Below are 27,418 nucleotides of genomic sequence, written 5' to 3'. Positions count from 1 at the left end.
CAAGTGGCATTAAAACCATCTTGTTAAACCACTCTGAACTCCACGTCTCTTCCAAGGGGCATTAAAACCATCTTGTTAAACCACTCTGAACTCCACAGCTCTTCCAAGGGGCATTGAAATGTTGTTTTCAATTAACTCTAACCTCCATGACTCTTCCAACAGGCATTGCATTTCCTCCTAATTTTAGTCAGCTTTTGCTTTTCAATGCATAGGCGAACACTAAGGGAGACCCACTCCCCAATAACGGGTAGAAGGTTTTTAGTACGCTGTAATCCACGTCTTTTTCAAGGGGCATTGCAGTTCCTCATAATTTTTGTAAAGCCTTCCATTCACTGCTTAGTCCAACAGTGTACAGGAGACCCAGTTCCTATAAATGGAAAAATGGTTTAGTTAAGGCCCTCTGACCTCCATGTCACTTCCAAGGGGCATTGGAGTGCCTCAAATTTTTTGGTAGGCATTGCACTCAATATATGCCCTATAACTATGTAGCCGAACTGCTCCATTTGGTACTGAAACATATCCTACAATAAAGAACAATAAAATTACATCTTATGCTTAGTTAATTAGTCCAGGGATTTAATCTGACTGCCAGATTGGTGTCGGGAAGTGAATTTTTCCTCAATGATGTAAATTGGCCTATACCGCATGTTTTATTTTTTGCCTTCCCCTGGATCAACGCTGCGGAATAGCTGCAGTGCACTAGAAATAGGCTGAACTGGATGGACGCTTGTCTTTTTTCGGCCTTATAAACTATATGTTTGGTTGACTGGCGTGATATTGATGTGAATGGTCCCTGTTCCTCCTGCTCTTTCTCCTTTGCCACCACCTCATCCATCATTCATCACCTGAAGCTTTGTTTTAACGGGAGTCATAGAACTGGGATAGTAGCAGGAAAACATCCAGAAATCCTCGGACCACCTCAGGCCTAGCCGTACTACATACATGCGCTTGCATTCCAAGGAACAGAGAGCTAAGGAGATGGATAGCCTCATGATCATGAATAATTTACTCATTGTGTAGGAGGCTGACCACTGCTGCTGTCTACCTTCTGAACTTTGTGTTGAAGCCTGATTGACCCAGGACCCGTAATCCTCTATGTCTGGAGGACGTGTTGCATCCCAGTGTCCAACTGTGTCCCGGCTTCCACAATATTAACCTAGTGTGAAGGCGTCAGTGAGATGGACCATCCCTGGCCACATTCATTTGTCCACGTGTTTGTGGTTAGGCCGTCCTTCTCACTAAATGCACTGGGGAGGGCACAGGTAATGTTTTGGTATGCGCGCTTGTGTATAAGGCGCAGCGGGACCGTTTATGGACACCCAGACGCCCCCAGGCAGCTGGGGACCGTGTCTGGGCACCCGGCCACGGGGCGGCTGGGGACCGAGTATGGACACCCGGCCGCCCTCCATGTGCTCGCCAGAGGTAGCCTGACTGCCATTATGTACCAAGATGAGATCCTCAGACCTCTTGTGAGACCATTTGCTGGTGTGGTTGACCCTGGGTTCCTCCAAATGCAGGACAATGCCAGACCTCATGTGGCTGGAGTGTGTCAGCAGTTCCTGCAAGATGAAGGCATTGAAGCTATGGACTGGCCCGCCTGTCCCCCAGACCTGAATCTGATTGAGCAGATCTGGGACATCATGTCTCGCTCCATCCACCAACATCACGTTGCAGTACAGACTGTCCAGGAGTTGGTGGATGCTTTAGTCCAGGTCTGGGAGGAGTTCCCACAGGAGACAATCCGCAACCTCATCAGGAGCATGCCTAGGCGTTGTAGGGAGGTCATGCAGGCACGTGGAGGCCACACACAATACTGAGCCTCATTTTCACTTGTTTTAAGAACATTACATCAAAGTTGGATCAGCCTGTAGTGTGTTTTTCCACTTTAATTTTGGGGGTGATTCCAAATCCAGGCCTCCATTGGTTAATAAATTTTATTTCCATTAATGATTTTTGTGTGATTTTGTTGTCAGCACATTTAACTTTGAACAGAACAAAGTATTCAATGAGAATATTTCATTCATTCAGAACTAGGATGTGTTATTTGAGTGTTCCCTTTATTTTTTTGAGCAGTGCATATATACAGTGGTGGCCAAAAGTATTGGCATCCCTGCAATTCTGTCAGATAATACTCAGTTTCTTCCTGAAAATGATTGCAATCACAAATTCTTTGGTATTATTATCTTCATTTAATTTGTCTTCAATGTAAAAAACACAAAAAGAATTGTCCTAAAGCCAAATTGGATACAATTCCACACCAAACCTAGAAAAGGGGGTGTACAAAAGTATTGGCACTGTTTGAAAAATCATGTGATGCTTCTCTAATTCGTGTAATTAACAGCACCTGTAACTTACCTGTGGCACCTAACAGGTGTTGGCAATAACTAAATCACACTTGCAGCCAATTAACATGGATTAAAGTTGACTCAACCTCTGTCCTGTGTCCTTGTGTGTACCACATTGAGCATGGAGAAAAGAAAGAAGACCAAAGAACTGTCTGAGGACTTGAGAAACCAAATTGTGAGGAAGCATGAGCAATCTCAAGGCTACAAGTCCATCTCCAAAGACCTGAATGTTCCTGTGTCTTCCGTGCGCAGTGTCACCAAGAAGTTTAAAGCCCATGGCACTGTGGCTAACCTCCCTAGATGTGGACGGAAAAGAAAAATTGACAAGAGATTTCAACGCAATATTGTGCGGATGGTGGATAAAGAACCTCGACTAACATCCAAACAAGTTCAAGCTGGCCTGCAGTCTGAGGGTACAACAGTGTCAACCCGTACTATCCGTCGGCGTCTGAATGAAAAGGGATACCCAGGAAGACCCCACTTCTTACCCCGAGACATAAAAAAGCCAGGCTGGAGTTTGCCAAAACTTACCTGAGAAAGCCTAAAACGTTTTGGAAGAATGTTCTCTGGTCAGCTGAGACAAAAGTAGAGTTTTTGGCAAAAAGCATCAACATAGAGTGTACAGGAAAAAAAAAGAGGAATTCAAAGAAAAGAACACGGTCCCTACAGTCAAACATGGCGGAGGTTCCCTGATGTTTTGGGGTTGCTTTGCTGCCTCTGGCACTGGACTGCTTGACCATGTGCATGGCATTATGAAGTCTGAAGACTACCAACAAATTTTGCAGCATAATGTAGGGCCCAGTGTGAGAAAGCTGGGTCTCCCTCAGAGGTCATGGGTCTTCCAGCAGGACAATGACCCAAAACACACTTTCAAAAGCACTATAAAATGGTTTGAAAGAAAGCACTGGAGACTTCTAAGGTGGCCAGCAATGAGTCCAGACCTGAATTCCATAGAACACCTGTGGAGAGATCTCAAAATGGCAGTTTGGAGAAGGCATCCTTCAAATATCAGAGACCTGGAGCAGTTTGCCAAAGAAGAATGGTCTACAATTCCAGCAGAGCATTGTAAGAAACTCATTGATAGTTACCTGAAGCGGTTGTTCGCAGTTATTTTGGCTAAAGGTTGTGCAACCAAGTATTAGGCTGAGGGTGCCAATACTTTTGTCCGGCCCTTTTTTGGAGTTTTGTGTGAAATGATCAATGATTTGATTTTTGCTTCATTCTCTTTTGTGTTTTTTCCTTGCAAGCAAATTAAATGAAGATAATAATACAAAAGAATTTGTGATTGCAATCATTTTCAGGAAGAAACTGAGTATTATCTGACAGAATTGCAGGGGTGCCAATACTTTTGGCCACCACTGTATATTATGCATGCTCATGAAAAAATAGAAGTGGGTTTGTGGATAAAAAAACAGATATATGTATTGGTGAGGCATATTTGTATTGTCTTTTGGCCTCCAAAGTCCGGATGAGTAATTGAAAATTTAAGTTGAATGGGTATTAGTAATGGAAATCACAAATGTCTTAGATGTCAGCAAGCAGTAAGGTGATAATTATAGGAGACCCCAGCATTCCTGGTGTGAATAAGAACGTCACTAAGACTCATTGTAAATTTCTTAATAGGTTTTCACTCATTGATAATCTTTGTAGTTGAGTAATCCCATAGATTGATAGATGGTATCAAATTTTTGTGTAGGAGGATTCTAGGTCAACTGATCAGACAGTGGGTGTTATGTAGTTTAGCTTAATGACAACTCAATGGAAGAGAATGCAATTTATATGACAGCGCCTCGCATCACTTTTCTGGCATTCAAAGCATGGTAATGTCTAATTATGGAGGCAGAAATAAATCCACAAGACAGTTCCACTTTGTTTCGAGACCATCATTATGGTTAAGAGAGATGCTTAGAATATCAATTATTTTGGATACAAGATCACTGTGAAAGTCAAATAGGCTTCTGAGACTTTTACATAGTAGTTAAATAGATTAAATTGAACTTACTGTAAATATTGTGCTGTCATAAAGTCTTTAGACTAGAAGAATTAATTTACATTAAATAGTTTATGTACCGTACAAGTGGGTTATGCGGCACTTGGAGAAAAGATTTGTCCCAGCACACTCTCACTGATTATTAAAGGGGTTGTCGAGTCCTGGACACTGCAGTTTGCTCAATACAATACACCCTGTTAGGATTCAGCACTACTTGTCAGTCATCACATGATCACAGGTACAGTGGGGAAAATAAGTATTTGATACACTGCCGATTTTGCAAATTTTCCCACCTACCAAGAATGGAGAGGTTTGTAATTTTTATCATAGGTACACTTCAACTGTGACAGACAGAATATAAAAATAAAAAACAGAAAATCACATTGCATGATTTTTAAATCATTAAATTGCATTTTATTGCAAGAAATAAGTATTTGACTACTTACCAACCAGCAAGAATTCTGGCTCTCACAGACCTGTTAGTTTTTCTTTAAGAAACCCTCCTACTCTGCACTCATTACCTGTATTAATTGCATCTGTTTGAACTTGTTACCTGTATAAAAGATACATCTCCACACACTCAATCAATCACACTCCAACTTGTCCACCATGGCAAAGGCAAAAGAGCTGTCTAAGGACACCAGGAAAAAAAATGTAGACCTGCACAAGGCTGGGATTGGCTACTGGACAATTTGCAAGCAGCTTGGTGAGAAGGCAACAACTGTTGGCACAATTATTAGAAAATGGAAGAAACGCAAGATGACTGTCAATCTTCCTCGGTCTGGGGCTCCATGCAATATCTCGCCTCTTGGAGTAAAAATGTTTCTGAGAAAGGTCAGGTATCAGCCCAGAACTACACGGGAGGACCTGGTCAGTGACCTGATGAGAGCTGGGACCACAGTCTCAAACTTTACCATTAGTAACACACTACGCCGTCATGGATTAAAATCCTGCAGGGCACACAAGATCCCCCTTCTCATGCCAGCACATGTTCAGGCCCATTTGAAGTTCACCAATGAGCATCTGGATGATCCAGAGGAGGCATGAGAGAAGGTCATGTGGTCAGATGAGACCAAAATAGAACCCTTTTGGTTTCAACGCCACTCTCCGTGTTTGGAGGAAGAAGGACTACTACACCTTATTGAAGGGAGGAAGGATGGGGTCTTGTATCAAAAGATTTTGGCCAACAATCTCCTTCCCTCAGTAAGAGCTTTGAAGATGGGTCATGGCTGGGTCTTCCAGCATGACAATGACCCAAAACACACAGCCAGGGCAACGAATGAGTGGCTCCGTAAGAAACATTTCAAGGTACTGAAGTGGCCTAGCCAGTCTCCAGACCTGAACCCAACAGCCCCAAAACCTGAAAGATCTGGCTAAGATCTGTATGGAGGAATGGGCCAAAATCCCTGTTGCAGTATGTGCAAACTTGATCAAGAACGACAGGAAACGTCTGGCCTCTGTAATTGCAAACTAAGGTTTCTGAACCAAATATTAAGTTCTCCTTCTCTATTGTGTCAAATACTTATTTAGTGCAATGAAATGCAAATTAAGTATGTAAAAATCATGAAATGTGATTTTTCTGGATCTTTTTTAGATTCTGTCTCTCACAGTTGAAGTGTACCTACAATAAAAATTACAGACCTCTCCATTCTTTCTAGGTGGGAAAACTTGCAAAATCGGCAGTGTGTCAAATACTTATTTTCCCCACTGTATGTGACTTGAATACTTGCGCTCTCATGCCAACTAGCTGCTCATCTGCTTCTCTTAATGTTCTCTCAAACTATAGCACATGACAAAAATTTCCCCATGGTTGGAAAACCACTTTAAGAATATGTGAAGGTCTTCAAAGTCACTGCAAAGTTACCATTGAGAAGATTGGCACAAACATCATCTAAAGGGATTAAGAGGGAAAATGAGCAATAGGCCTTTCTCTTATGATTAGGATTAACCAGAGGGTTAAAGTTGCTGCCAGACATCTCTCCCTTGAAAACAAGCAATTGGACATATTGAAATTTACCGTGCCTGATCTATGCAGGTAAATTTAATTCATTAACGTTTTTTAATGGTTTTTCTATGATGACAGTAAAAGGTACAGATAAAAACACTGACGTAGATGAGAAATGTGTTAATCTGAAATCTGTGTAATAGCCTCTAAGTGCTACAATATGGACACCACACTATAACGGTGAATACATACAGTGAAAACACAAGATAGCTTGTAGTGAATGGAGCTCTGTGTAGTTTATCATCTGCTGCCTTCACATGGGGGATCTTAAGAGACTTAAAATTGAAAGTTATGTACAAGGGGTGTTCAATAAGTTATCCACCCCAGCATGTTCTGTCAGTGTTAAAGAGCTGAGATTCTCTGTGCATGTTGAAATATGTCTAGAAATGCAACAGACACAGTAGACGTTAAGTCTGATGAAAGCACTGGAAGTGACAGGATGGCAAATGCAGTACAATGTGGCTTTACAAAGAAAGTAAGGGATTTGGAGCTTCTGTGATAAAATGCCCTACATAGGAAGAAAAGAAACCAAAATAAATAAATGAAAGGATGATTGCTGTATATGACGATGATGCATCTTCCTACTGTGAGAGGGAGATGTGTGGACATTGCTGCGGTATCAGCCTCCGGCCACAAGAGGTCTCTGTTGCCTCTGAAAGGGACTCTGGTGAAATTGATGGTGTTTTAGTCAGTGACATCAGGAAGTGAGGAGAGGAGGCAGATCGTGGTGCTGCATCCAAAAAGCTCTGTGTGTGCAGCGTGCTGGGAGCGGAGCAGAACTTTGAGTAAAGGTGAAACTTTGCCTGTGACTCCTGCCAAAGAGGAAGAATCACTTTGGGGGGACAACTACGGTTTGATGTAGAGTTGGATTACCCACTAAGGTATCTAAAGCCACGTTAACACATTCTGTATTTGGTCAGTATTTTACCTCAGCATTGGTAAGCCAAAACCAGGAGTGGAACAATCAGAGGAAAAGTATAATAAAAACATGTCACCACTTCTGCATTTTTCACCCACTCCTGGTTTTGACTTACAAACACTGAGGTAAAAACTCACCAAATACTGAACGTGTAAATGTGGCCTGAGTGACATGAAGGGCCTTCTGCTAGTCTGTCAGACTGAAACTGCGCTCCTGGGACAAGGTCAGGACCCTCTCCTCGGTCTCCCAGCTAAGTGGCTGATCGTACAATCAGACAGCTGCTCCAGAGATCAGTTAATGGCCGGTAAGTCATGAGCTCAGGCCCCACCACAGGGATCCCGGTGGGTGCGTGCACGCAAGCTGCAGAAAGAGTTCTCAGTTAGAGACATTGTTTGCCAGCAGGGCTGGGTGAACCTTAGCTAGCTTCTCCCTTCAGTGGGTGAGCATGTGTATAGATAGAATAACAGTATTGTAATCCTAGAGCATTGTTAAGTTTGTGAACTTTTGCGCTGCACCACTGCAGGGGCTGCCTCTTGCACCCATCTGATTACATCCTTGTTCTGGGTAACACTTGGTTACCGCATTAGGCGAAACCACCATTTAGGCAAATTATAGTTCATCTTGTAGTACATCCTGGTCCTGTCAGTTGTGCAGTGCAGGGGTCCCAGCTGTCCAGAGCTGGGTGTGTGTGAAGTTTATCTGTGTTCTTTTCTTGCATTGCTGGGCCAGCCCCATTTTTGTTCTTAGTAAAAAGGTGTTCCCTAACAAATTGTCTGCTAGTATTCTTTGTCCTCGCCACCCTGTATTCTGAGAGAGACCTCCCCGGTACATAGTCTACGACTGTCATGGGTGTGTCGCCACGAAGATCGTCGCAACTACACAGCCTGACTTCTCGCAGCTGAGTTTTTGGTGCTTTGTGTTTTTTGGTTGTGAGGGAGTTAATTCTCTCTCTCTGTGCTTGACGAGGCTCAGCCTCGCCCAGCTGCAGTTAATGCTGCAGTATTGGGATTCCTTCAAATACCTGCTGGTCTGATAGGGAAGTTGTCGGTGAAAGCATTTCTTGCAGACCTTCAGAGTGGATCGTTGTTTGGTGGAGTTCGGAGCGAGGAGTATGCGGTGTGGTTTGTTCCCTTCCTCCCTTTATCATTTATCTCCTAACCTGTTGTTGTTCCCTCTGTAATTGTGGTGTTAGTTTTTGTATGCAAGGTGGTTTTTGGTTTTCCCCTTGTACTGTCTCGTTTGTCTAGTACTGTGTTTTGGGCATTTTCTATCCTGTTCCCCATTGTTGTGATCGGGGTCCTTCTCAGGACTAGATTACTTAGGTTCAGGGATATTCAGGAGTTTAGGGTTACGCTGGCGGCCTGGACCTCTGTACCATTAACAGTACCTCCAGGTTGAGGGATTAGTCAGGGCCCCCGTCTAGGGTCAGCTCAGGCCCCTGACCCCCCTGTACGCTGAGACAGCGTGACAACGACTTGGCATTGTCGGCAGGATACAGCAATTGCCTTGGATGTAGACATGGAGGGAGAGAACCCCTTATCAGCAATGGCCCCGGCCCAGGTACTGAACCCGCCTCTTCTGCCTTCGCTTCAGCCTGATACCTTTAGGCTGGGGGCACTATTACAGCGTTTGTCAAAATATGACGGTAAAAACATTTTGTTGCAAGATTGGATAGAAAGGGTGCGGGGTGTGATTAAAATGTGCAATTTGATCCCGGAGTTGCGAACAGAGATAGCATTGAATGCACTAGAGGGTGATGCCAGGTGGACAGTAATGGTACGGCCCGAGCCTGAAAGAGACACCTTAGACAAAATGCTCGGGCTGCTGGAAAGACCCCACAGGGGGCATGCCAAATTGACTCAACTGCAAAGTTTCTATTTCAACTGGCCACAGCGGGAAGGCGAGACTCTAATGCAATACTCCAGTGCCTTGCAAGAAACGTTGAATGAAGTACAGCGGCGGGATCCCAAGGCTATGGGACCTTTCCAGGAGGTGGATAGGCTGTTGCGGGATCAGTTCATTGCTGGGGTAGCCAACAAATTCCTGTGGGACAAGTTGCAAGACGGCTGATCTGACGTTTTACAATGTTTACCATGCCGCAATAGGAAGGGAGGAGAAGTCCACACTTGTTGTCGAGAAAGTAGTGAACAGCGCGCAAGTGATGGACATCTGGACAAGGTCTGAAGATGTGGAGACTCTGAAAAATGCAGTCCAAGCTGTGCGGGCAGAAATAAAAGATCTATGATTCGAAGTGTCCCAGATCCAAATGAGGTCGGTCCAATCTCTGAAGACTGCTCCAGCTTCCCGAGATCTTCCATCTGTCCCTACTCAGGTGCAGGCCAAATGGAGGAAACACGACTGGTGCTCAGAGACTCAGGAGGCCCTTCTGCAGAAATTGTCGTCGATTTTGCCACTTTGCCAGGGATTGCGACGTCGGTACTGACCTCAAGATGACGGCGCCAGCTTTAAACTACCAACCGCTGCAGTAGCTGGGCATCCTTCAGCGGCCCCCAATTTGCAAAGCCCACAATGTGGAGAACATGATTTGTATTCATGCAGTCTGGTGCTAGAGGCTGATTTTGAAGGACAGACGGTGAGATGTTTAGTGGATACCGGGTCTGATTGCACCATTATGCCCCTAGAGATCTTCAAGAGCTTTTTCGGCCATATGATGGAACCAGAAGACGGGAGCGTTATTCGTCTTACAGCAGCAAACAATGGACAGCTGCTCATGAAGGGAATTGTGTGGATGAGAGTGAAGATATGTGGTCAAGACATCGGCACGAAAGGAGTGGTCCTGGTGGATCATCCCCCTAGGAGAGGAATGGATGTAACCTTGGAGATGAACATATTACGAGATCTGGATCACCACCTGTTCGCTAAGGAAGGACCGTGGTACTGGCAACGCACTACAACCCTCCGGCCAACCCAGAGGGTCCTTCAGCAGATGGTGAGAAGTTGAAGCTTTCAGAAAAGTGCCACGTCTGGTCGAGCCAATCAAAGTTTCCTTCTGTACACCAGTGGTGATTGCACCGAACGGAGAACAACTTCTGAGGCTGAATGGTCTGGAAGTGCTGATTGAATCAATGTTCGAGGAATCGTCCCAGATGAAACCCTTGGTGGCCCGTGCACTAGCAATGGTGAGAGATGGCTGTGTGCTCATCCGTTTAACAAGCTGGATAGCAAAGTTACTATACCCGGGGGTACTTTGCTGGCCAAAGTCTATGCGTCTGATGGAGAGATACTCCGAAGAACACGGTTTAACCTCCGGCCCGATAGGAGCTCAGCCTGGACTTATGCTATTGAACTGACCAGGAAGGAAGACCCTACTGGTGAGTGGAACGGCCGAATCATAATGGATCGGATGGGAGTGGATCAGAGGACCCTGACCCTTGTGCAACAGAGGCTCCTGTAAGATACCCTATAGGAATTCCAGGAGGCTTTCTCCCGTCATGGAGAAAATTTTCGGTGTTCCTCTACCATCAAGCATGAGATTCCAACCGGGGACACGGCCCCAATTCGGGAACGTTATCAACAGATCCATCTGAAGGTGTATCAAGAAGAACATGGTAGCCAACATGCTGGAAGACCAGGTCATACGAGAGAGCCAGAGTCCATGGGCAGCGCCAGTAGTCTTGGTACATAAAAATGACGGGTCCCTTCAATTCTTTGTTGATTAGCAAAAATTGAATGCCCAGACTGTACGACGCACCTACCCTCTCCCCCAGATTGAAGAATCGCTATCAGCCCTGGGTCGGGCTAAATAATTTTCTACTCTCGACTTGGCCAGCAGATACTGGCAAGTCTCGGTGGCTTAGAAAGACAAGGCGAAGACGGCGTTCATCCTACCCATGGGACTATATGAATTTAACAGAATGCCGTTTGGTCTTTCCAATGCGCCTGAAACCTTTCAGCGACTAATGTAACATTGCTTGGGTGACCTCAACTTCCAGTCCATGTTGATCTACCTGGATGATGTGGTGGTGTTCGGAACATCATTTGAGGATCATCTTCAGAAGCTTCGGCAGGTCCTGCAGCAACTTCGTGACCATGGGCTGAAGATCAAGCCTCGGAAATGCCAATTGTTTCAAGATTGTATAGAATAACTGGGTCATGTGGTGACTCCAGAAGGAGTACAACCAGCTACCAGTAAGGTTGAGGCTGTCCTGAAGTGGCCTCAGATGAGAACGTTGCGAGAGGTGAGATCCTTTTTGGGACTAGCGGGATATTACCGACGGTTTGCCCCTAAGTTCGCTCATCTAGTTAGTCCCTCAAACGAACTCCTGAGAGGTACAACTCGAGAACCCAAGAACTGCCCCATTCAGTGGAGCTCTCAGCAACAGAAGGCCTTTGAGAAGGTCAAAGTCACCCTAACCAGTGTTCCAATTCTGGCTTACGCCCGGTTTGATACTCCGTTCCTGCTCTACACAGATGGGAGCCTGCATGGTTTCAGAGTGGTGTTGTCGCAGGTACAAGATGCCCAGCAGAGAGTGATCGCATATGGAAACCGTTCCCTAAGAGAGACAGAACGTAACCCCGTGAATTTTAGTTCTTTCAGGCTAGAACTGCTGGCCTTGGTTTGAGGGGGGCTGGAGCAGAGGTGGATGGCACGGCTGACTAAGTTCAACTACCATATCAAGTTCCGATCAGGAAGGGAGAATGGAAACGCTGACACACTATCTCAAGTTCCGATGGAGCCACCGGTGGAGAGTATCGATGATGAACTGGAGGACACTGAGACACCTGACCTGGTCCTACTACCTGTCTTCCATAGCATGGTACATTCAAGTAGGGTGACCCCTGGAATGCCTACAGTGCTTGGGAAAACTACTACAGATTGGGAGCGGGCCCAGGATGAGAACAGAGATGGAAGATGCGTGAAACGCTGGTAGCTAATATATGGCCCCGGCCAGAGGAGCAGGAGAGATTGTTTCTGGAAGGTGAAAAACTGCTGCGTCAATGGGATAAGCTGAATGTGGTGCAAGGTCTCTTATGTCGTCAGATTTACCTAACCTCAGAGTTGCAGCACCACCAACATTGGGTCAGTTGCCGCTTGAGAGGCCCATGAGAGAGGGGCTCATTTTGGGAGCGAGAAGACTTTTATAAGTGGCTACAGAGAATGGTATATTGCCCAGACCTAGAGAAGATAGTAGTTGTAGCATGTCGAAAATGCCGAGCGTGTGGTCTGAGCAAGAGTCTGGAAGAGCGAGCTCCCGTTCAGACCATCTGTACGTCTGCTCTGTTGGAGATACTCATGTTAGATTATGTACAAATAGGGTACTCCAGTTCGAGACACGCGTATTATTTGGTGATGACTGATCATTTCACTAAATACGCAGTGGCGGTACCAACCAAAGACCAGACCGCAGAATCAGCCGCAGAGGCAGTATATCGCCACTTCATTCAAGTGTTCGGGTGTCCATGGCGGATTCATTCTGATCAGGGAGCGTGCCTACAGGGCGCCTTAATGCAGGAACTTCATCGCGTTTATGGTATTGAACAGTCTAGGATGACGCCCTATTATCCGCATGGCAACGGAGCATGTGAACATTTCAAACGTACCCTCCGGCAAATGCTGTGGACTGTGGAGAATGATCAAAAAGCGTGCTGGCCTGAGTACCTATCGGAACTGATGTGGGTCTATAACAATTGTGTCCACAACACGACAGGGTACTCGCTTCACATGCTGATGTTCGGGAGGGCAGGCAGGGAGATTAAAGATCTACATATGCCTGATCCCATGGCAGACCCTCCTCGGTCCACTACCGCCTGAGCCCAAGAGCATCGGCAGCGCCTGAGAACGGTACACAGGGTGGTGGATCAATGGTTGAGACAGGTGACCCCTCATGATCCGAGACCGGTGCAGCAGGAAGTGTTTGCCCCATGGAGAAGAGTCCTGGTCCAAGTAAAAATAACAAGGTCTGGAAAGTTAGATGATTGGTGGGAGGCGGTGCCGTATGTGATAAAAAGGAAAGTAGGTGCCAATATCCCTGTGTATGATGTGGAACTGGTGGGAACAGGGGGCCTAACATGTTGCGACCGTGTCAGTTTAGAGAACTGACTACCGCCAATGTGACTCCTAAACCTGAGCTGAGGGAAGTGGACCCGCCCATAGATGCTGATTGGTGGGCTGTACCCGCTCCCTTGCATACGGGAGCCCTTTCTGTTGTGATAATGCCTTCAAGAGAGACTGTTTCACAACCTGTGGTTCCCCCCAGAGACAACATGCAGGAAGGAATTACTGCCCCAGCTCAACCTGTGGCTGCCCCCAGCATTAATTCACCAGGGGAGTTGACAGCTCCAGTCCTATGAAGGACCACTCGGACTACCGCAGGCATACCCCCACAATGTTATGCGCAGGACGACTTCACCTGGGAAGGTGTATTGAGGACGCCAACCTGTAGTGGGATGGCATGTGAGAGGGATATGTGTGGACATTGCTGTGGTATCAGCCTCCGGCCACAAGAGGTCTCTGTTGCCTCTGAAAGGGACTCTATGGTGAACTTGATGGTGTTTTAGTGAGTGAAAGCAGGAAGTGAGGAGAGGAGGCAGATCGTGGTGTTGCATCCAAAAAGCTCTGTATGTGCATCGTGCTGGCAGCGAAGCTGAACTTTGAATAAAGGTGAAACTTTGCCTGTGACTCCTGCCAAAGAAGAAGAATCACTTAGGGGGGATGACTATGGTTGGATGCAGAGTTGGATTCCCACCAAGGTTTCTAAGTGACATGAAGGGCCTTCTGCTAGTCTGTCAGACTGAAACTGCGCTCCTGGGACAAGGTCAGGACCCTCTCCTTGGTCTCCCAGCTAGGTAGCCGATCGTTCGATCAGACAGCTGCTTCAGAGATCAGTTAATGACTGGTAAGTCCTGAGCTCAGGCCCCACCACAGGGATCCCGGTGGGTGTGTGTACGCAAGCTGCAGAAAGAGTTTGGCGTCAAACACAGGTTCTCAGTTAGAGACATTTTTTGCTAGCAGAGCTGGGAGAACCTTAGCTAGCTTCTCCCCTCAGTGGGTGAGCGTGTGTATAGATAGAAAAACAGTATTGTAATCATAGAGCATTGTTAAGTTTGTGAACGTTTGCGCTGCACCACTGCCGGGGCTGCCTCTTGCACCCATCTGATTATATCATTGTTCTGGGTAACACTCAGTTACCGCATTAGGCAGAACCACTGTTTAGGCAAATTATAGTTCATCTTGTAGTACATCCTGGTCCTGTCAGTTGTGCAGCGCAGGGGTCCCAGCTGTCCAGAGCTGGGTGTGTGTGAAGTTTATCTGTATTCTTTTCTTGCGTTGCCAGGGCAACCCAGTTTTTGCTCTTAGTTAAAAAGGTGTTCCCTAACAAATTGTCTGCTAGTATCCTTTGTCCTTGGCCCGCTGTATTCTGAGAGAGACCTCCCCGGTACACGGTCTACACTACTACCAAGTAAAGTTTTGGGCCAAGCAGTTTAAATGAGGCAGGGAATCAATGGAAGACGACCCCCATTCAGGGTGACCTGTTGAAGCATCTTTAGAGGAAATGTGCCATAAAGTGGAGGCCATGATTTTGGAAGATCATTGTTCAAAGTCATTGTTATAGCTCATGAATTAGGCATTTCAGTTGGCATGGTGTTCAGTATCATTCATGATGTTTTGATGATGTCAAAGTTCAGTTCCCGGTGGGTGCCACGAATGTTGACAACTAAGCAAATATATTTTGCCAACAATTTAGCTAAGAGAATTTAGACATGCTTAGAGAATCCAAGAGACTTCTATTCTCAAATTATTATGGGTGAGCCTGAAACATGGGTATACCACCCTGATCCTGAGACCAAAAGAGAGTCCATGCAATGGAAGCACAAGGGGTCACCAACCAGCTTTTTGGGATACAGAAGGAGGTTTATGACCAGAATTCATGCCACACAAGACAACAATTACTGGAGACACCTCCAGGCAATTGAACAGAAACGCTGTGGGAAGTTGGCAAGTGTGTTACTGCTTCACAACAATTTGCCATCTCACAAGTTTCGCAAGTCACAGGCTGCTATCAGGGAATGCGGCTTGATGGAGATAAACCATCCACCCTACAGTCCAGACCTGGCTCCCAGTGATTACTTTCTATTTCGGAACCTGAAGAAATTTCTGTGTGATGATAATGTAGTCAAAGAGGCAGTTGCAGAGTTCTTGCAGCAGCAAGAAGTCTCCTATTCTGAGGGAATGCGATCTCTAGAGGTGAAGTGGAATAAATGTGTTGAAGTCAAGAGGGATTATAAGTAGTAGGTTCAATTTTCTGAGAAAATTTTGTTTTCATATTCAGGTAGATAAATTGTTGAACACGCCTTGTATGCCTCCTTGTACTTGTACCTGAGGCAGATATGATGAGATTTTTTTATGCATATTATTAGTTAAATATTTCAATGAGGTGGAATGTTTTTCTTATTCCTGGAGGGTAGAGCTTCAAAACATTTCTCCTATTTCGTCATAACAAAGATTTAAGTTTCTGACTAATCCTAAAGGAAATTCACCACTCAAATCAGATTAAAATCCTAATGGCTTGCCAAGGAAGTCTTTCAATGAAGTGTTAGAAAAATATAATGTCATGTTCTCTGTCACTGTCGATTAAGGAATGGTGGATACTTGTATCAAATCTTCTGCCTTCAAATTGCTCTTTTAGCTTTACTTTATGCATTTTAGAAATTCAAGAAAATATTATTAGGATGGAAACGAGCATATATATCTATCAATAAGAAAGGATAGATAAATATCTTATAGTTAAAAAATTAAGAAATATGGACAATATAACTGACTCTATCAGAACCCTTCTGTATAAGCTATAGAAGACACTACAGTACTCGAATTCGAACCACCCATGTATTCATTTTGAAAGGAAGCATGTAATTCCACATTTTTCTAGTGGTGGCCGCTGAGCTGCTATCTTTAGTACAGGTTGATCTCAGGGAACCATTGGTTAAAGAAGCACGCCCATCAAAGTTTTTATCCTCTTAATATATTGCCATCATAATATTATATAGCACCGTTTACTTACAATTGCTCATTTTGCCCTTCTACCCAGTGAATTCTTCTCTTTCCCATTAGATCTATGACATCACGTGATTAAAAACTGACTAAGTTGAATCCTTCTAAGCTCTGTGTAGAAACAGGAGGTCGGTTTTCCTTGTTTCCCTTGCATGACTCATGAGTCACTGCAAAAATCCCTGGCAGGGGGGAGAAGTGGAGCAGCTGCCTCAGGAGCTGAAAAGGGGAATAATTTTTGTAGAGAAAAGAGACTTCTTGTTTCTACATAGAGCAGAGAAAAGAGAAGAATTTATTGGGTAGAAAGGCAAAATGAGCAATTGTAGGTACACAGTTTATATAATATGATTATGGCAATATATCAAGAGGATAAAAGGATAGGAGCACTTATTTACTCATGGCAGCAGGTGGCATCCTAAAGGCTGAAGGAGGTCCTGATGTAAAGGTCATCCACAGGCTGTGCTTCACAAAAAAAAACGTGATTTTGCTATTTACTTCTATACTGTTTTACTGCAGTATATAGTCTAGGTGATAAAACAGTAGCATATTCAAGTCCCAGAGAGGAACTAAAAGATAAAATAAGAATTGAAAAAATGTTTTAAAAATATATAAAAAGAGAAAGAGAATATAAAATTTAAATCGCCCTTCTCCCTTTCCCTTCTTCAAATATAAAGACATTAAAAAACAAAACAAAAAAACATATTTGGTATCGTCTTGTCCAGAAAAGTTATACATTATACATACAAAATATAAAATAAATACAAAATATAAAATGATACATTAAATGCAGAAAAGAAAAAAAAATCGGAAACCCAGAATTGTTATCTGTGGTCGCTGCACTTCCCAAAAAAAGTCAATAAAAAAGCGACCAAAATGTCTTATGTCCCCCAAAATTGTATCAATAAAAACATCAGCTCAGGGCACAGAGAACGAGTCCTCACATTTGACGGCTACATCGATGGAAAAATAAGAGATACGGGTGTCAGAAAATGGTGACACAAACAATAAGGACATTATTCCTAAACATATTTCAATCATTTCAGATCTGTTATCAGTTGAGGTTGTGGAAGTTTTTGTGTAGACCCCTTACCTTATCTGCTATATAATTTACAGCTTATCACAAATTCATACATACTTGTTGTAGTCAAAATTTCAAATTATTACCCAAAGGCCGACATTAGAGGGAGTCCAAAGGAAGTTCCTTGGGTGATATAGCACAGCTCGAGAGACGGAAGCTGCGGCAGCCAGAACAAGAGAGTATTACAAGTAGTTTCACATGACGCTTCTTTCCTGTGGTTGCACCATCCAAATCACTGTCTTATTTTCCCTTCATGTAAGAAGAACGAGTCCGTGCTTGGCTCTCCTACAGCCCCTTTATGGGAAAGTAAAACCTGCTAAGTAAACATGTCATTTGTTTCAGATACGTAATGTTCCCCCTTCAGTTGTGGTTAGAAATCCTGGAGGACTTTCTTTCCCACACACTTTTCACATGGAAATGGTTACAGCTACTGTGCTTAATATGCTCTAATTTCATAGCAAAGTGTGAAGCGCAGAGTTTGTGCTCATATGTTAATCCCATTACAGACACTGCGTATTTTCTCAAATCTGAAAAACACTAGAAGAATCAAAGAGACACTTGCTGCTTTTGCAATAGGATATAGGCGCTAATCCAGTGCCCAGAAAGCATTTGTACAGGTGGAGCAGAGCTGAGTGTAACATGGAGCGATCTCTGTTGGCCACTTTATTGCTCAATGAATTAAAGGGATCATCCATGTTGGAAAATATTTTTTTTGTGTATGTCAACGGATTTTGTCAAGTATCTGGTAACTTGAGCCAGAAAGAAAAGTCTACGAAAAAAAATGTGAATGGCCTCCATGTAGCACAACAGAAAAGCTTACATTGGCAAAATTATCTGTTGCTTGAGTGTAGGCATAGCTCGACCATTGGTGATCATCTGATCGCTGCCATGGCTGCCATCTAAAAGGTGTTGTCTCTAATAAGATAATCCTAGGGGCGCAGTCAGACGGCTGTATACCATGGACAACGATGACATCGGAGTGCATGGACAAGCCGGCGGCTCTCCTGACATGAGAGTGACAGCTGCATAGAAATACATGCTGGTCAGGAGAGCCGACGGCCACTCTGAGCATTTCTATGTGATAGTTGTCCATGTTATATGGCCGGCTGACTGCAGAGATTGTCTCAGGATCTAAAAAAAAAACAATTCTAGCCACTATAAATGTTTTAAAATAAGAAAATAGCTATTACCTATCACATCACACCTATCATTCACGACTGTTGCAACCATTTTCTGGCCTGTACTGTCCATGAATATATCAATTCTGATCAAGGAAGTAACTTGGATGTTTGTAGGCCCCAATGCAAAATCTCCAAAAGGGTCCCTGACTATGATGGGACATTAATAGTATTGGTCTTTTCCTATGGACCAAAGAGACCTTTTTCCATCGTACACAAGCTCCAGTACCCAGATACAATTGCAATGCCTGCACCCAACATAGTTGTGCACCTGCGGCCAGTTATTGCCTGCATCAATCACAGCAATAAATGGTTTTCATGAATCGAGCTTGTTCATTGTATGGAATTGTTCACATGGCCATGTGTTTTTGCTGACCGAGTGGTCCACACCAAATCATGGAAACTTGTCCGATTTTGATCCAAGTTTCAAATCAAATACGCCAATGCAAGTCTATTGGTTCATGCAAGTCTATGGGTCCATGAAAAAAATCGTATGCCATCCATGTGCTGTCTGTTTTTCATGGACTATTTATTATGAGACGGTGGAGAGACCTCCATGGTTTTTATCAACTTTTTTTTTCATCCGAGAAAAACTGCTAAAACTCTGAGAAAACTCTGGTGGTAAAAACTGACATTGGCCAAACTCTAATGACACTCTGGTAAAAATACACAATAAAGTTTGGACTATTTCTACATAGGAATGAGCCCTTACACTTTTAAAAACATTCTTTTCTGTGTCAAACTGTGCTCAAGGCCATGTTCACACTTTCAGTATTTAGTCAGTATTTTCCATCAGTATTTGTAAGCCAAAACCAGGAGTGAAACAATCGGAGGAAAAGTATAATAGAAACACGTCACCACTTCTGTATTTATTACCCACTCCTGGTTTTGGCTTACAAATACTGAGGTAAAAAAACTGACCGAATACTGACCAAATACTGAACGTGTAAACGTGGCCTACAAATTATATCTGTCTTAAAGAAACAGCACTGTGTACCCTATTATAACATAGTACTATTTTAATTGTTATTTTTTTTTACTTAAATGCATGTATTTGGAACTAAAAAAATTTTTTTGCTATTGGGATTCATTAACATTTTTTCACCCTATGGCATTTTCCAGGCTCTTAGTTTTCCTGCGCAGTCAACTAAGATGTGGTCTGTGGTCAGAAAGACGTGTCAAAAAAAGATAAATCAAAGAGATAAGGCTTGCTCACACGTAGCATTTTTTATAGTTTTTTGTGCTTTTCGTTTATGCCAAAAAATTGCAGTATTTTGCAGTAACCGTTATATTATTATTATTATTTATTGTTATAGGTCCATTTATTCCATGGAACTTTACATGTGAAATATATGAATAGTATTTCTAAAATCTTATTCACAAGGTGTTTTTTTTAACCTGTTCTGCATTTCATAGAAAATCAGAATGTCATTTCTTTCAGCGTTTTTACTGCATTTTGTGATCAAAATGGCTTAGCACCAAAAGAAAGTAATAAAAAACAAGTCAAAAACACATCAAAATGTGTGTAATTTCCACTGCAGTTTTCTATCAATAGCCTGTATTTTTCTAGCAATTTTTCTCAATAAAGCTTTGTGTGAACATATCCTTAAAAAAATCTTTCAGATCACGAGACCCCCTAACTGCCTGATTCTCAGTTAACTCATTCTGCAGCCAGCAATAGACAGTACAACACAGTGACTGTAGAAGTTAAATGACACTTTTTTTTTAAAGAAACCCAACTGCATAAATTATTTTAAATACTCAAATACTGCATTTAAGTAAATAAAATGTCCCTAGACGTGAACACCAATTTTAATTTAATATCTTGGATCAATGCTTGAGGTTGAAATAACTTTTTAATATAAATAATGTAACCTTGTTTATTCTTTTTTTAGGTTTGTGATGCCACAAGACCAACTGTGAACCAATGAACAAAACTACTACGACAGAAGATTATTTTTTTCCACTGTATTTGACTGCAATAAATTGCAAGAATGATTATTTTTTTAGAGTGTTTAGTAATATAATTAATGTCTTAATCATAAGTAAAACTAACTTTCTTATCCACTACGCAGTAGTTATGGTAAAACTTTTATTCTACTGTAACTGGCCACATTTCTGCACCTTCCAAGTTTATTTCTTACCTTAACATGATTTTTTTCAATGTTTTTCTTGTAAGAAAATTCACACTTTAATGTGTATTCTTGAAAACTTTCAGTCCTTCATATACTTGGGAAGCTGTATATAATAATTGAATACTAATTTTTTTTTTGGGGGGGGTAACCTTGCGATTTTTTTAAGAAAGACGTACACAATTTGTCCATTGCATGCTGCACTTATACTACTTGTACTAATACTGTATAATCAAAAGGTATAGGGCCTTATCATAATGAGTGAAAGATTTCTTGTACAGAGGCTCATCCACCACATTGTTTGTCCATTCATAATAATTGTGAATGGTGTTATCCATCTTGCATTGCCTTTTCAATTACCAGTGTTGGGTCCACAGAATGTTTTGCCATATGATAGTCAGTACAGTGGTGCTTGCTTGGAAGCTTATAAACCCTTTGCATAATTTTGGATAAATTTGACCTTAAACTACATAAGATTTTTACACATGTCATAAAGTAGATAAAGAGAATCAAACAAATGAGGCATAAATATTAAACCTTGTCATTTTTTTATTGAGTAAAATGATCCAATATCATATGTCTGTGAGTGGCAAAAGTATGTGGATCTTTGCTCTCAATATCTTGTGTGACCCCTTGTGTAGCAATGACTGCATCTAAGGGCTCGTGCACATGACAGTATTTTCGGTCCAAGAGCGATCCGAGAAAATACTCAGACCGATCTTATTCCACGTGGCCATATACATGTCTTATTGTAGCAGTTGAATCCGATTATTGGATCGCACGTGGCCATGCAAGTCAATCAGTTCTTGGAGAAGATTTGACTACGCTCCGATGACATCTGAGTGTAGTCCGATTTCCACCACTGACAGAATGGAGAAGATTTTTTTTCCCATCTTCTCCTCATTCGAGAAAATCTGATAACACTCTGATCAAACTCTGATGAGAGTTTGAACAGAGTGTGAATTGCATAATCGGCCAGATTCTCTTGGATGAGACAATATATGCTGGTGTGACCCTAGCCTAAAGCTCTCTAGTAATTGATAATTTTAGCTCATTCCTCCCTTCAATACAGCTACAACTTTGTTATTCTGGTGTTTTTTTTCCCTGTGAACTGCTTTCTTCAGGTTCTTTCACAACATTTCTATAGGATTAAGGTCAGGACTTTGAGCTTGCCATTCGAAAACTTTAACTTTATTCTTCTTTAACTATTCTTTTGTAGGACAACGTGTGCGTTTGGTCGTTGTGTTGCTCCATGATACATTTTCTCTTGAGATTCAGCTTAAGGGCAGATGTCCTGATATTTTTCTTTAGAATTTGCTGGTTTCATTCAGAATTAATTGTTTCATTAATGATGGAAAGCTGTCCTGGCCTAGATGCAGCAAAACAGGCCCAATGTAAGATACTACCAACCACCAAGTTTTATAGATGGTATGAGGTTTTTCTGCTGTAATGTAGTGTTTTTATTTCTCCAAGCATCATGCTGCTCCTTTAAATCAAAAAGCTCTATTTTAGTCTCATTGGTACACAAAAAATTGTTCCAGTAGCTTTCTGGCTTGTTAAGGTGATGTTTAGCAAACTGCAGATTGGAAGCAATGTTCTTTTTGAAGAGCAATATCTTTTTCCTAGCAATCCTTTCATATACACAGTCATTGTTCAGTGTTGTCCTGATGGTGGTCTCATGAAAATTAACATTAGCTAATGTGAAAAAGGCCTTTAGTTGCTTAGAGGTCATTCTTGGGTTCCTTTGTGACCTTGCATACTATTATATGCCTTGGTCTTGGGAGTGATATTTGTTGGTCAACTGCTCCTGGAGCGGTAATAATTATCTTGAATTTTTTCCATTTGTACTCAATCTACCTCACTGTGGATTGGTGAGGTCCAAACTCTTGTTGGTTTTGAAACCTTTTCCAGCCTGATGAGCATCAACAACTCTTTTTTCTGAGGTCCTCAAAAATCTCTTTTGTTCATGCCATGGTAAACCTCCACAAATGTGTTGTGAAAACCAATGCTTGATAAATCCTTGTTCTTTTTATATAAAAAAAGGTCACCCACTCACACCTGATTGTCATCCCATTGATTGAAAACTGCAGTCTAAAATTTTACTTTCAAATTATCTGCTAATACTTTTGTCACTTACTGACATGTGAAATGGAATAATATTCCTAAATAAAATATTAATACATTTTTGACTCATTTGTTTGATCTTGGTGTTCTTTACCTACCTTTAGGACTGTGAAAGTTTATGTCATTTTAGGTCAAAATTTTGCGGAAACAGGGAAAATTTTGAATGGTACAGAAATGTTTAAGCACCACTCTATATGTGCATATAATAAGAAGTTATTACTGATATAACAAGAAGATATAATAAGAGAATATTACTGTGTCTGTGTGTTAAATCTGATGAAGCCAAACACAATTTTTTTTAAATGCTGCATGCCATATGTAAATTTTGATTGCTGCCTCACCTTTCCTGGCTTGATTGGCATCTCCCTCTGGACATCACCAGCATCATTCACCAAATCATATGCATACACATATAGGCATATGTAGTTACATGTACTTTGCCCAGCTTCACCTCTGTACTGCAAGTGTGTCTAACAGAAGAAATGCAAGGGCTGTATTGTGCCCAACTTCACCACTATGCTTCTTTCTACAGGCGCATGTGTGTTATGGAGGTAAATCTGAGCACACTGCACATCACTAACCGCACTTGCAGAAGATTCAGTGAAAGTTGCCGGAAATGCTCAGTTGCCAGGGGATGCCAATTAGGTCTGGTGGGGTAGGGTTAAAGCCAGAATAGTGTGACTCTTTCTGATTTGGACATCGCTCAGATAATTCTTTAAAAGGAATCTGTCAGTAAGATCAACCCCCTCCTCCACCAAAACCCATACCCCAATACATGAGCATACAAGCCTTTGAAATGTATATAATTTGATACCTTAATACCTTTTATCTGTTGCTACATTTATGAGTAATTAGCCTTTTCATTCATTTGCAAAATTCGCATTGAGTGCTCTCGGAGTGACAGAGCACTTAACATGCCACTGCCTTCTGAGATTGTTTCCCCACCCAGCACCGGCATCATTAGCTTGATTGATATATATATCACTGTCTGATGTCCTTGCCTGGCACCTTATGTCATGCTCAGAGCATTTAACACCTCATTTACATATGAATTCAGGAACAGATTGAAATGTAAATCCATCAACTCTTTACATGTTCTAAGACCTGTATGCCCATTAATGCAGTTTAGCTGGGTTGATCTTATTGACAGAATCCCTTTATGGTATCTTACATATAGTGCACAGCTTTTAAAAGGTGATTTCTAAGGTTTGGCACACAGCCATGTTTATAAAAAAAAATCACTAGTGGCGGTCTAGATACAAGAATAAGAGCTGACAGGTTCAATTTAAAATGTTGTTTTTTTTTTCATTTTTTTTAAATAAACTTAAAGGCAGACATTTGCCATGGGATTGGCATCACACTGGTATTAAAGTGTACTTTCATGTATTTATTCTGTACACTGCATGGCCAAATGTGGCAGGAACCTGGCCTAAAAGAGTAACTATACTTTCAAGTAACTTTTCAGAATAACTTGTCATATTTGTACATGAGGAATAATACAATTTCTTGTAATTATATAACTTGCATTCTGCATTTTCACCAGTGTTCCCCTCTGTAGGGTCTGTCTCTAATTTGCAATTGACTCTAAGCTAGTGGGTGGAGACAAGTAGCTATGATGTCTTCCATACACTAAATTCACAGAAACAGGAATCCCTGCTTTTTTCTTTTGCTAGCACACAGACAGAAGCAGCAGATGCACATTGGACAAATATACAGCACACTGAGCTGTGTAACTGTGAATCCAGCACTGAGATAAGCATCTCTCTCCTGTTACTCAGTCTGCTCTCTATGAAGTGTAATACACTGTTTAACATAACACCGTAGTGTGCTGGAAGTCATTCTGGGCATGTCAAAAATGGATTTCAGCTTTTCAGAGTGCGAGGTGGGTTCAGGAGGCAGGGAAAGCAATGGCTTAAGAGTGGAGAAAGAAGCATATTTCCCTGATAAGATATATTTCAAAGATTTTTGTATTTGCTGGAACTCTTGATTTATGCAGTTTATGTAAATGACTGTGACCATTTGGTGTTTCGTCTGTGTATCCTTCTGATCTATTTTTTCTTCTTTCTGAAACATGCCATGTCCTGTTAATACTGTTCCTTCATTAATAGTATAACTTTATGCAGGGGTGGTTGAGTAGTTGGGAAGTTAAGAATTTCTTCTTGCCCCTCATCTCACCAATGTAGATAGCGAGGACTAGCCTCAGTCCGTCAGAGGAATGCATTAAGCACCTTTACTAGTCTTGAGACAACAGAAAGGTCTGAGCGGTCCCTAATGCTAAGCACTAATTTGGATGTATTGTGGCTGAGTTAACATTGCAGTGCTGAAGATTGTGCTCTTGTTTGCATGCTTTCCAATGTTATATGTATGCTTTGCACACTAAGGTGTATCACTCTAGAATTAGATTTGCTGACATGTCATAAAAGTATGTAACAGTATCGACCAAAAATGATTACAGCAAACAACTTCTTTTGCTTTATTAAATGCACAACTTGCCTAATACAGGAATGCAGAAAATAACCTTTAAGTGCAGAATATTGTAGCTTTTATTAACTTGCACTAGACTAGATTAAAGCAATTTATTAGTTTGTTTCTGTGGTTTATTGCAAATATTTTAAACCGTGTGATGTACAATATACAAAAGAATGTTACGTTGCCTGTTTTTCCATGCAATTTAGACTGTTACCTCAACAGGTATCACCATTAATAAATGACATTATTTTTATATTCTGATAGTTGTCTACATCAGCCACCCTTTAGAGCTCACTCTGATTGTAAAGATTCAGATGTGAGGATGGTCATTTAATATATTTACTTTCATCTCCCCTGTAGTGTAACTTGTGATGGAGTAACCCACCCAAACATCTGATGAATGTAGGGGCTTTCCAATATAGATAGGGATTGGACAGTTGTAATTCAACTGCCTGATTCTTTTGCCTGATAAGCTATGACCAGAGGTGTCTGCCAGCATTCTGAGTACATATATACATTCAGCCATGCCAAGCATACATGTGTAAAGGGTTTGTCCACTACTCAGACAACCCCTTCTCAATTTCTATATTCCCCCATATAAAATAACAGCCTATTCTCAACTCTGGTGATGGCGCCATTACTGCAACGTTGGCGCCTGGTCTCTCTGGGCTTTCGTGACATCATTATGCTATGTGAGCCCTGCAGCTATTCAGCAGTTGCTTCATTTTCACTTCCTTCAGATGTGACTGACATTCAGCAGAAGTCAGAGAGCATCAGCAGCTCTCATTTCTTCCGGGTGTCCTTTTAGTCTGAAGGAAGTGAGAGTAAAGTGGCTGCTGATTGGCTGCAGAGTTCACATGACATAACAATGTCACGCAAGCCCCCAAAGACCAGAAACTTAGGTCACTGGAACAATGCCAGCACTGGAGGCAAGTATAGGCTGTTTTTATTTTATAAGGGGGAATATAGCAATTGAGAAGGGATTGTCTGAGTAGTAGACAACCCCTTTAAGAGAGAGAGAGATGTCGGGCAAACAAGCATTCATTTTCTATTTATAGCCACCCTTAAAATACAATACAGAAATGTATTTATTACAGGGTAATACAGTAAATGTACTATAGATACAAAGTTTCCTGTTACATGATAAAATTATACCATTTATGACCCCCCCAGAGAGGAAATATAATAAGTCCTATAATTATGCAAAGATTGTAATGAAATCACAAACATATATAAATTGTAGAACAAAATGTCTTGGTTGCAAGAATCAGTCTAAAACTGGCCTTCCATCCATTACAGATAGTGTGGAGCGAATGTGCTTGGATAACGTGTTATCCTTGCATGCTCGGTCTTATCTGAGTATTTTCGGCATGCTCGGCTTATATGTTTGCCTCTCTGCGGCTGCATGTTTTCTGGCGGTAGACTGATGCAACACATGCGGGGATTAACTGTTTGTTAGCCAATCCCTGCATGTGTTGTGTCTCTCTACTGCCAGAAAATATGCAGCCGCAGGGAGGCAAACGTATTAGCCGAGCATGCCGAAAATACTTAGATAAGACCGAGCATGCTCGGATAACACGTTATCCAAGCACATTCGCTCAACACTAATTATAGACTCTTACTATACCGGTTTACAGATGATGGTTCTGTCAAAAAATAAAAGAAAATAAGAATAAATTAGGCTGCAGAATGTTACTGCAAAAAAAATCCTTTTTTTAAAAAAAAAAAGTTGAATGCTTAAGGATGTTAATAATATCTTAACTGAGCAATTATTTCTATTGAAGCTCCTTTGGTGTTCAACTGATCGCTGCTGGTTCAGGCTTTCAAATCCCTGATGATTATTTGCTATTGCCAGGGAGGTCCTGTGCGCTTGCTAATGTGACTCTTAGAACATATTATTATTCCAAGATCTGTAAATTAAAATGACAATGTACTTTGTTCATGGGAAAACCCCTTTAAATATATCTTGTACATTGTGCATATTTATACAGGCCTTGCCATGTATCTTTTTAGGATCAGAATTGGTGTATCAACATGTAAAATATATTTTACACAATTTAAAGTAGCTTTAGAGTGATTTAAAGGAAAATAACAATAGATCCAATTAGCTTTCCATTTGTTGTAAAGCCTCTTGAATAGTGTTGAGCGAGTATGTTCTGCTGTTCCGAGTA

The 27,418-nt window shown here is 41.9% G+C and overlaps 1 protein-coding gene across 3 annotated transcripts in view; it reads left to right on the top strand.

Moving 5' to 3' along the window:
• The window catches only part of CUNH8orf34 (chromosome unknown C8orf34 homolog), a 499,772-nt gene extending 473,061 nt beyond the window's left edge, over positions 1 to 26,711 (top strand). The window contains exon 15 of one of the 3 annotated variants that reach the window (XM_073679422.1): positions 20,418 to 26,711. Coding sequence is in view for 1 of the 3 variants with exons in the window: in XM_073679423.1 (XP_073535524.1) it covers positions 20,418 to 20,425 (8 nt within the window). In the remaining 2 variants the exon portion in view is untranslated. The remainder of the gene's footprint in view (positions 1 to 20,417) is intronic. The other 2 variants (XM_073679421.1, XM_073679423.1) reach the window with 2 other exon arrangements.
• Positions 26,712 to 27,418: the final 707 nt, after the last annotated feature.

The sequence above is a fragment of the Phyllobates terribilis genome, unplaced genomic scaffold (assembly GCF_046119375.1).
Source record: "Phyllobates terribilis strain yellow unplaced genomic scaffold, ASM4611937v1 Scaffold_4__5_contigs__length_816908805, whole genome shotgun sequence".
Lineage (NCBI taxonomy): Eukaryota > Metazoa > Chordata > Amphibia > Anura > Dendrobatidae > Phyllobates > Phyllobates terribilis.
This window is presented reverse-complemented; position numbering and strand designations above follow the sequence as displayed.